General features: G+C 40.4%; 1 protein-coding gene across 8 annotated transcripts; it reads left to right on the top strand.

Annotated features, from left to right (window-relative positions):
* The first annotated feature begins 183 nt into the window (after positions 1 to 183).
* LOC135465776 (complex III assembly factor LYRM7-like) lies at positions 184 to 11325 on the top strand. Of its 8 annotated transcripts, none has more exons than XM_064743109.1 (6): positions 184 to 228; positions 2708 to 2780; positions 3395 to 3465; positions 4567 to 4648; positions 6827 to 6901; positions 9529 to 11325. In XM_064743109.1, the coding sequence occupies exon 6, from the start codon at positions 9894 to 9896 to the stop codon at positions 10440 to 10442; it is 549 nt and encodes a 182-aa protein (XP_064599179.1). In that variant the 5' UTR covers positions 184 to 228; positions 2708 to 2780; positions 3395 to 3465; positions 4567 to 4648; positions 6827 to 6901; positions 9529 to 9893; the 3' UTR covers positions 10443 to 11325. The 8 variants fall into 8 exon arrangements, 7 of the variants coding, with proteins under 7 accessions (XP_064599179.1, XP_064599180.1, XP_064599176.1 ...); XM_064743110.1 differs by having other exon boundaries at positions 6782 to 6901; XR_010444066.1 differs by having other exon boundaries at positions 190 to 228; positions 9529 to 9885.
* Positions 11326 to 11661: the final 336 nt, after the last annotated feature.

Here is an 11661-nt window from a genome sequence, read left to right as displayed (position 1 = left end):
TCCGTACATGTCACGAAAAAGCTACAAATGTAATCAATCTTTTAGGTTTTTTTTAATTCTAAGCTTTAAAAACTATTTTAAATGGTTAAAGATGATTAATGAAGCTTTAAAATCATCGTTAAAGGTTTCAGATTTCATTGCGACTCAACGTTCCGTTGGCTAAGTTTTAATTTTGAATGCAGCCCGACTATACCGCCATCGGGGGAAAATATGAGTTTAAAAAATCGGGTACGTAGAGTGCACCAATGTTGTACATGCGGTATTCTATTTTATTTCATACCTTTAGTAAGTCAGAGTCACAGTGAATGCATTGGGAACATATTAAGTCGCAAATACAGTCGAAGAAATCAAGGGAGTTTTAAGAACATTACTTTGTTAAGGCTTTACGGGAGACACAGCAACAACAACAACATTGCGCTACACATTGCCAGTGGAGATAGGTTTAGCATTCTGTGTGAAATGTTCCACAGAAGATCTGGGGTGTGTTCCATTCGTCGATCTGACCGCCACTGGTGGAAGATTCAGTGGCCACCGAAGGACAGAGTGTGACCTCCCAATGTTCCAGAAGTCGCGTCAAGTTGCGTAAGTTACGACGTTACAATACGTCACCATCCCCACCGAAGTCAGACTCCGTGGCGGCAGTGACGCCACTGGTCTCCTCCGGTGGACAAGGGGGAGAGAATCGAACAGACCCCAGGTGACACTCACATTAAAAGGCTCTCTGCTTCTTCATTAAGTTCCACTTCCTTTTATCTCACTACAATGGACCCGAGTCAAAAAGCTTAAGTTCACGTTAAAGTATTCCTACTAACACATGAATTTGGCAATTTGTTAATTGTGATGATGACAACATCGTGGCAACAGTAGATGAAATCTTGAGAACCCAAAATTATAGTATGTGAGACAACCGAACAATCTGCTGAGGATATGTAAATTGTGAATGTCAGGAAAGCCTAACTTTGGACTTGCATTGTGGTGAAAGTTTTGTATTAGCTTACATGTTGTTTACACAGTATTTTCACCTCTGGCTGCGTGAGTAGCATGTGTACATGCCATTGGATGCAAGTAAAATTCCACATGCCCGGATGTCCATGTTTTTGAACACATACTTTTGAACTGAGGAACTGCTCAGAGATTTCGAAACATGCTTAGTGAGATTATGACGGCCTCAAGAAATTCTATCTGTCATTATCTGACTTCCAGTAAACAGTCTAGGTGTAGAAACATATTAAAAATGAACAGCATATAAAACATCAACAACATGCGGTGTGAGAATTATTAAACAACACACTGTGTCAATCTTAGTGATGCTTAAGATCAAATCGTACAAATGAGTTTTTATACGGAAAACTTCTCCAGACATGTTGTGATACATGATAATTGCTATGTAGGACAATAAGTATAAAGGTTGGGCTGATAAGGTACTTGTAGTCTGATCATTCCGAATGATTGGCTTTAGCTGAGTGATGAGGAATTCTTGTACGTATATGCAGTCTCCAGTAGTACATTATCATGTAGTTCTCAATGTGGGGGAGGTGACACTTTGATAACACTTTTTCCCTAACATTTGAAGGCTGCAAACCACTGTGGTATATCTGGTTACACCCAAGATATCAAATACACATACACTGTAACACATATCAGCAATACATGTTCATACATGTACTAGTGTGGGTTTACTCCCACCATTAATTCTGTCTCCAGTATGGCAATCCAACAAACAAATAAATGACACGTGTAATGTTTGAATCAATCTACAAGACATATACATGTATTCCTAATCAGAATAACCCACTGCCTGTCAGCTCACCAACATGGAATGAGATGCACTTGCAAGAATCTAATTTATGTTGCATCTACATGTAAGGTGATATGAAAGTCAGAAAGATATGCTGGGCCTTCGTGGCTCAGTCGGTTAACGCGCTAGCGCAGCGTAATGACCCAAAAGCCTCTCACCAATGCGGTGGCTGTGAGTTCAAGACCAGCTCATGCTGGCTTCCTCTCCGGCCGTACATGGGAAGGTCTGACAGCAACCTGCGGATGGTCGTGCGTTTCCCCTGGGCTCTGCCCGGTTTCCACCCACCATAATGCTGGTCGTCGTCGCATAAGTGAAAAATTCTTGAGTACGGCGTAAAACACCAATCAAATAAATAAATAGAAAGTTGTGCTGTATGTGTGTGGAATATCTTATACATGGTACAGCATTTCTGCTTTCTGTTCACTGATTTGGTCATTTGGTCAGCAAGATGTCTTTCAGTTGGCAATTGGTCAGGTTGATGTCTTCCAGGTGGCATTTGGTCACCTGAATATTTCCCCCCACAGCTGACTGAAAGTGGTTGATGATGGCCGTTTTAGCAGTTTGTATATTACATTTTCAGTAACTTGCCAAAGGTCGTTGGTTTACTGTTGGCACTCGGGTATCCTTACCCCTAAAGATTACCCCCATTATGGGCATCAAGCAGCAATTGGTTAATCACCAAGCACAATAGGCAATAGTCATATTATTATAGAAGGAAAATAACCTGAAATGTGTAATTTTAATCCGAAAAAGAAAAAAAAAAGAACAATTAAACATGTTTTATGAGACAGGTGTCCTTGAGATCTTTATGTTCTTAAGGACGACATGTAAAGTGAGCAAAACTTATCAATAAAAAAAATACCAACAATGTTATTACTAATTTTTTGGTTTTTCTTTTCAATGTTTCAGGTTTTGTCAGTATTTCGTCAACTACACAGAACAAGAGAAACAGTATTCCATGGAGATGAAGAGGCTCTGAAAGGTGACTAAAATTGATAAATTACCTCTGAAAGTAACATGGATAGCAGGGGTATTTATTTATTTATTTCACTGGAATTTTACTTCGTACTTTAGAATATTTCATATATACAACACCATTCAGCATTATGATCAGAGAAACTAGGGATGAAAATCCCACAACCAGCAGCATGTTGGTGTCAAACCTTCCCAAGGGATGGGGATGAGGAAGCCAGCCTGAGCAGGACTTGATTGGATAAATTATCTTACTGTCAGCAAGGACGAAGGTTGATTCTCGGTTATAAATTTCATAATCTCTCTTTGCTTGACTGCACATATGAAAGTGTTCAGAAGCCCACTGGTTTGACAGGCACTGGCATTGGATTCCAAGAGGAACCTGACTGGACAGTGAATCCTCCATATTTGTGTTGGCAAGTTCACCACAACACAGGGTTTGGAGAGTTAACATGGTTCAGTATCTGAAGGTTGGTTTTGTTGGACATTACTGGCTTGATGAAGTGAAGGTTTAGAAAGTGTTCTGCCAGTAGAGTACATTATCTCCATATAACACCTTTCACCGTTGATTTATTATGGCTGATCTAATCTCTTTATCTTTTTTTTTGTCTCTTTGCTTTTTAGCAGCAAGAGTACAAATAAACAGCGAGTTCAAGAAAAATAAACATGTAACAGATGCATCAGAAATTCAAAAGGTGAGCCGATAGTGATGTACATTGTTTAATGATGTGTTTCATTCTTTTATTTGTTATTGAAACTTATTTCCAAAGTAGGCCTTGAACAGGGTTCACACATGTCCTTGAAAACCTAGAAAGCACTTGAATTTTTTTTGTGTTGAAATTCCAGGCCTTGAAAGTGCTTGAAATTGACTGTTTTATTAATAAAAGTCCTTGAAAGTGCTTGAATTTCAGGAGGATCAGTGAGGTTAATGTCACATATGTGAAAGAGCAAAACAGTATGAAACCTTCCACGTTTTATCCTATTTCTGCCTTGTTTATTTTCCAACTCGTCTTCAGTGTTCGCTGGGGACCGCAACTTGGTTGACTGGTATCTTGTAGCACCTTGGTGTTAGTATTCAGGGATTTTGTTTGATACAGTATTATTTTGACCATTGTTAGTACAGCCTGGGCATGGAAAAATGCCAGGGAAATGTAAGTTTTATGTCGAGTGGCCATTATTGCAAGAATGTAAAGATTGGTTGAAAAGGTGCACAGATAAACACACGGCGATCCTTACAAACAAGAGGTTACCTGTACATAATATATGTGATAGGGGAGGTAACTCTTGACAAACAGCCTAACTCACCAGAACAGCAGGAGTGTGTGTAATTTTTATGTGGAGAAGTTAGGGAATGAAAGTGAACATCAGCCCTGCTGCTAGCTATTGTACACAAACTGAGTTTGGAGCATGGTAGTTTATCTCTCAGAAAGGATGACAGTGTCATTCACACACATCGTTACAGGATGGGGATCATGCCATATCCAAGCGGGACTGAGGGCGTGTGTGTGAGTGTGACAGGCAGCATCTGTTGTTTCAATTTTGAATTCTGAACAGTGCTTGAATTTTGTCTTTTTGAGTCCTGAAAAGTCCTGGAATTTATCTTCTTATCACATATGAGAACCCTGCTTGAAGAAAATGCTTTGTTCATTATTTTCAGATTGTATAATCACATGACAAAAAAAGACATAAAATAACCCATAAATCACCCATTCACTTTTTTCTGCATGTTACAGACAGGACACTGCTATTTCTTGTAGTAGTCATGATAGTGGCTAAATCTACCTTTCTGTTCACAGCTGATTCAAATAGCTGAAGAAAGTGAGAAGTTATTACGGACTGAGGTGGTGCAGGGGAGACGGGTTGGGGAAAACACTTACCGTAAGTGTTACACTAATTATGTACAGGATATGTAAATACACTGCTCCCTCAACATAAAGAGGGAACATACTGTGTTAAAATCAAATCCAGCCAAGGGAAATAACTTGTGATAGCTAGGTTAAAAAGAAAATAAAAAACATGAATCGCAATAAAGTCTTGACATAATTATCCTGTGTGAAGTGATTTACCATGGCAAGCAGATCCACATTAGTAATAGTGAATAGGGATAGCTATATACTGGCAGAGTGAATGGGGATAGCTATATACTGGCAAAGTGAATAGGGATAGCTATATACTGGCAAAGTGAATAGGGATAGCTGTATACTGACACAGTGAATAGAGTTAGCTATACACTGGCAGAGCGAATAGGGATAGCTATATACTGGGAGAATGACAAGGGATAGGTGCATGTATATAATTACTCTGTCAATAGACAGTACATTGTGCCGGAGAATGATACCTAAGGAAATGGAGGGTACCAGAGTGCACACAGTCCTTGAAACTCCGTCAAAAATACAATTTTATTTTCAAGTACTTGAAAGTCCTTAATAAAGACAAATACTCCTGGAAAATTCTTGAAAATCTTAGTTTGTCCAGAACTTAAATATTGTCTGCTGACCGCCGAGTCTGTATATTGGAAGCTCGCAGATAATTCTCCCATAATCAGGGCTTCCGCTGGCTCTCGCCATTGTCACAAATTTAGTACAATTTTTTGAAATGGCGATAAAATTTGGAAAAATGGGAATGTTTTTGGTGACAAATTTATTTACTTAAGAAAAAAATACAAACGTTATACAAAATCCACCATTAGAGTTTTCTGGGGTTTTTAGCAGATTTTCACAATTTTTCCTATCAAAATAATTCACTTACTTTCATTTCAAACGGCCTCATCTCGGCGAAACAACAGCATCACAGTTGTATGGCAATTACTTTACAGAAATCTACAAATGGAGTTCAGCATTGTTGCAAGTTGACTGACATTAAATAACACTTGAAATCATTCTTGTTAAATAATGAATGAGAATCATGGCATTTTGGGGAATGCCTTTCATCGCCAGTGGTAGAAAAAAAAATCATCAAGGGAAATAAATTAAGGTAGAGTTACACCTGTAAATGAAGTTACCTTCCATGAAAAATTTTAACTTTTCCACTTAATAAACTATTTTTTTTTTTTTATCCAAAGTAAATTAAATGTTTCAGAATAAGTGCCGTTACATAAATGTGTACGCCATCTGGTTTTCTCCTGTCAAACTATGTTACTCCAATGTACTGATCATAATGTTGCATTTAAATAAACTGAATGTACAAATTAATTTCGTAACAAATTTTTTTTCATAGAGGAAATTACATTTTACTAGGATCTTTGCAGATAGGTTGAAAAAAGGATTGATTTTTTTTTTCAAAAAACAAAAACATACTGCCAAGCATTGGTCCATTATTTTGAGGACAATTGTTCTAAATGTAACATTTGATAAACTCCAGATATAGCTAGTAGAGACCAAACTGATTCTAGCAGCTACACCAAGGCAGATAAAAACGAATTACAGAAGGAGACCTAGAAGAGTCATGGCCGCTTAGGAAGTATGGCAACAGAAAAATAGTATTTACTACAAAATCTGATGAGTGGCTAAAGTGACTGGCTAAAAAAAAATACTGACCCAGAGGAAGCCCTTCATAATCCTTTTTTTGACTGAGCCAAAGTTGGGTCAAAGAATGTGTCGCGTTACAGAGGTGAAGGGCAGATATTTCTTGCAAAAGCAAGCATACTATTTAATATACATGCATGTAAATTAAAGCATCTATAATTCAGACTTACACTATAGTCTATAATTTGCACCATGGTATGTTTAAACTAACCTTGAAAATGAAAAAAAAAGCTCCTTGAATTTCGTTTTCATATACCTGTATGAACACTGTATGTGATTTTTGCTGGTAAAAGTCAAAACAATAATCATATCCTTCGCTGGGGAAATGTAAATCACGTCTTGGTAAAACTGTCTACAGGAAATCCTAAAACATTTTGTTCATAAAACCAGTGACGGTGTTGTGCAAACTCCAGATGTGATAACAAATACTGTCTTCCAATATTTGCACACAGTGCTACTGAAAAGGGGTAAAATTAAATCATAGTAGTTTTCGGAAACCTCACGTGGAATATCTTTTCTCTGTTTAATGGAGGTTCCCGATATGAAAACAAGTGAAAAGGCACTATTCTGCAATAGGAGGACAGTTCTGACTATAAAGAAACAAAATGTGAGTGTAGACTGATACACGGGAAGCTGATGACAGATATTTCTCTGTGAAATTAGTTTTTAGCTAAAATACATTTGTACACATACATGTATTGCATAATGAGGGCTCTCAGCAGACAACCGTTCACCAAGTGTGAGGTGACTTTCACGTATAATAACCCGAATAATCAGTTCGTCTGCAGTGTACATTGTGTATGTACATTCCTTGTTTGGCATGGTATTTAGAGAGGTACAAAAAGGCCCACTAGTCAGGAGACCTGCACACATCACTGTCACTGACTTGACTCCATGTGGCGAGAATTAGCACCCAGAGCTGCTGAAAAATTGTTGAGTACGACGTTAAACCCCAAGCACTCACTCACCCGGAGCTGCCGTGCAGGGTATTGAAACGGGCAAGGTGTCACCTTGCCACCAGCTCATATTGTGCGAAAAATAAACAACATTAACTCAACAGTACATAGTGAAAAGTGTAGAGTGCATAGTGCCTTTGTGAATAGAGAAGAGTGCATAGTGTCTGAGTGAGAAGAGTAGTGTACACAGTGCCCCAGTGAATAATGCCTCAGCGAATAGGATGGAATGGATAGTGCCTGAGTGAATAAGATAGAGCCCTTAGTGCCTGAGTGAATTGGGCGGAGTACACAGTGATTGAGTGAATAGGGCAGAGTACATGGTGTCTGAGCTGCTGAATAGGGCAGAGTACATGGTGTCTGAGCTGCTGAATAGGGCAGAGTACATGGTGTCTGACTGGCTGAATAGGGCAGAGTACATGGTGTCTGAGCTGCTGAGTAGGGCAGAGTACATGGTGTCTGAGCTGATGAATAGGGTAGAGTATGTGGTGTCTGAGCTGCTGAATAGGGCAGAGTACATGGTGTCTGATCTGCTGAATAGGGTAGAGTACATGTTGTCTGAGCTGCTGAGTAGGGCAGAGTGCATGGTGTCTGAGCTGCTGAATAGGGTAGAGTATGTGGTGTCTGAGCTGCTGAATAGAGCAGAGTACATGGTGTCTGAGCTGCTGAATAGGGCAGAGTACATGTTGTCTGAGCTGCTGAGTAGGGCAGAGTGCATGGTGTCTGAGCTGCTGAATAGGGTAGAGTATGTGGTGTCTGAGCTGCTGAATAGAGCAGAGTACATGGTGTCTGAGCTGCTGAATAGGGCAGAGTACATGGTGTCTGAGCTGCTGAATAGGGTAGAGTATGTGGTGTCTGAGCTGCTGAATAGGGCAGAGTACATGGTGTCTGAGCTGCTGAATAGGGCAGAGTACATGGTGTCTGAGCTGCTGAATAGGGTAGAGTACATGGTGTCTGAGCTGCTGAATAGAGCAGAGTACATGGTGTCTGAGCTGCTGAATAGGGCAGAGTACATGTTGTCTGAGCTGCTGAGTAGGGCAGAGTGCATGGTGTCTGAGCTGCTGAATAGGGTAGAGTACATGGTGTCTGAGCTGCTGAATAGGGCAGAGTACATGGTGTCTGAGCTGCTGAATAGGGCAGAGTACATGGTGTCTAACTGGCTGAATAGGGCAGAGTACATGGTGTCTGAGCTGCTGAATAGGGTAGAGTACATGGTGTCTGAGCTGCTGAGTAGGGCAGAGTACATGGTGTCTGAGCTACTGAATAGGGCAGAGTACATGGTGTCTGAGCTGCTGAATAGGGCAGAGTACATGGTGTCTGAGCTGCTGAATAGGGCAGAGTACATGGTGTCTGACTGGCTGAATAGGGCAGAGTACATGGTGTCTGAGCTGCTGAATAGGGTAGAGTACATGGTGTCTGACTGGCTGAATAGGGCAGAGTACATGGTGTCTGAGCTGCTGAATAGGGTAGAGTATGTGGTGTCTGAGCTGCTGAATAGGGCAGAGTACATGGTGTCTGAGCTGCTGAGTAGGGCAGAGTACGTGGTGTCTGACTGGCTGAATAGGGCAGAGTACATGGTGTCTGAGCTGCTGAATAGGGTAGAGTATGTGGTGTCTGAGCTGCTGAATAGGGCAGAGTACATGGTGTCTGAGCTGCTGAATAGGGTAGAGTATGTGGTGTCTGAGCTGCTGAATAGGGCAGAGTACATGGTGTCTGAGCTGCTGAATAGGGTAGAGTATGTGGTGTCTGAGCTGCTGAATAGGGCAGAGTACATGGTGTCTGAGCTGCTGAATAGGGTAGAGTATGTGGTGTCTGACTGGCTGAATAGGGCAGAGTGCATGGTGTCTGAGCTACTGAATAGGGCAGAGTACATGGTGTCTGACTGGCTGAATAGGGCAGAGTACATGGTGTCTGACTGGCTGAATAGGGCAGAGTACATGGTGTCTGAGCTGCTGAATAGGGCCAGTTACATAGAGGAACATGATATTGTTCTTACTGGATCTTGGCCAACTCTTAATACCAGCGATAGATGAAATGGTGGAAGATAAGAATTTGACCATGTTCCTTCCAAAGTCCTAATCTTCCACAGGTTAAAACTGACACCATCGACACTAGATGTTTGCATTTTTATGGAAAAGTTTATTAGAAGATGTAAATTGTCCTTTTAGGCATATATATATATATATATATATATATATATATATATATATATATATATATACTGTGTCATTTGTCTTGTATAATACTAAAGTCGGTGATTTTGCTGACCTTGTATTTTCAGAGGTTGTTATAACAAAGGATACACTGCTGGGGGAAAACACAATATTTAAAGACGATGCTGTTTTACCTGCTCGAGGAAGGCAAAGGAAATGTAGTGACAAGCAAGACATTACACCCTAGTCCACAGAGACTGGCCTGAGTGACTGGAATCTGCCTCAGGAATAGCTCTAAATGTCACACATTTGTATTTGTTCATTGTCAATTAGCCTGATAGTACACCAGTGTGACTTGACCTGTAGATGTACAGTTACAGGTATCTGTAGTGATTAGAATTTTAAATGTTCCCCTGTCATATGCTCTGACTTTTTAGTTTTGCCACAGCATCCCGTGTCTACTTATCCATACAGTAATACACAGGTAGGCAGTATGGCCAGTTTGGATGTTCTCAATGCATTTGACAAAGCTCCGAGTCATAATGCTTTGACAGTTCTATTGTTGGGGTGCCAAGGTGTAGGTAAACAGAGACTGGCTCGTGCTATAATAGACATTGACACACATTTCTCTGTGGCTATCAGGACAGCCACATCATTGCCCTTGCCCAGGGAGAAGGAGGCAGAGCGTCCCAGGATAGACTTCATCTGCTTCATGATTGACCTGACTAACAAGGAGAGCGTCAAAGTGGTGGAGAGTTGCCTAAGCAAGGTTGACGTGGAATACTTCCTGGGCAGATCCTGTCTGGTGGTCAGTAAGGTACAGGACACTGTCAAGAACATAGTGGACCTTGAACAAGTCATAGACTTGGCTGACAAGTACAACATGCACACTCTCTGTGCCCAGTCTCAGGATGAGGCGCAGTTGTCTGCCCTTGGCAAGCGTATAATCCAGATGGTGCTGAATGCCACAGGGTTCAAGAAGTACATCACTCCATCTGTGATTGACACAACTAAAGAGTATGGCTTGCCTAACCTCTTGTAAATCAAATTGATTCTGTGGGGTATGTGTTTAGTGAATCACCAAGTCTTTAAAACTGGTAATAGTGGAAAGATAGATTTGCTATTTACCTCTTTTATATGTGTAAATGTCAGCAGTAAATCTGATTTTGTTTACAATGGTGATGAGATGAATGTCCTAAGAGACAAGGACAGGGTGATACAAGAGGTGCTTGTTTTGTCTGAAGTGTTGTGTGTGTGCATACGGAAACCTCGCTATTGATGAGTAGTAAGTATGGCGTTTAGTCAATAAAACTCAATGTTATCATTGATACTACTCTGCTGTGGATTCAAGCCTTGAAGTTGCCAATTTAAAAAAAGTGTTTTCTAATGCATGCCATGAGTTTATCCTTCACTGCAGAGGATTGTCAGGTACCTGGTGAGGCCGTCATTTCCTCAGAACAACTTGGTTTCCTCCCACCAGTGAACCTGACCTGTGACATGGCCGTGATGCAAGTAAAGCAATATTTTAGTGCGGTGCTAATCTCCTGTCAGTTAAAACATCCTACACTGGTGTTTATTTCATTTATGTCTGACACCTTAATAAAGAGTTTTTCACTTTAATATACGACATATATGTGTGTAACAGTAATCTGAATGGATATCACTGATTATTTTGTGGGGTTTCATAATCATTTTTCATCTTTCAACAGAAATGATTGTTGCAAAAATTCAACAAGTAGATAGAAAACAGCATACAGAAAAAGAGCAGATTTAAACATTGATCTTCAGCATTAGATTTTATATGGAAGTGTCAAAAAATGTATCAAAAGTACTTGACATTTTACCAGAAAATGTTTTGTGATTGTCTTTTTCAAACGCTTGTGAATGAAATTTGTATATACGTGTATCAGTACAGTAAGATAGCTTGTGGAAAAATTCAGATGTTTGCTGGCATATCAAATCAGCCTGGGGTGTTCTGCAGAACTGGCGACATATCAGCTTGTCAGCGGCTCTCGTTTAGAGTGCCTAGGCGTCCACAGTGAAGCGTATTGATCAGTTAAGCTAAGGAACATAAGTTATGCTGTATCTGCGCCTATTCCAGTAATGTTTATTCACAAGTACATCTACGGCACCAGTCGTCAATGATGAGACAGAACCAAACGACTGAGAGGGACTTGGCCATCTGTAAATTCGGAGCACTGGCAAGGATAATCGAAGGGAGTGCCGCATGCTCTAAATCTCAAACCACAAAACAGTCGACT

Source organism: Liolophura sinensis, chromosome 5 (genome assembly GCF_032854445.1).
Source record: "Liolophura sinensis isolate JHLJ2023 chromosome 5, CUHK_Ljap_v2, whole genome shotgun sequence".
NCBI lineage: Eukaryota > Metazoa > Mollusca > Polyplacophora > Chitonida > Chitonidae > Liolophura > Liolophura sinensis.
Note: the sequence above shows the minus strand (reverse complement) of the source record. Positions and strands in the feature narration are given on the sequence as shown.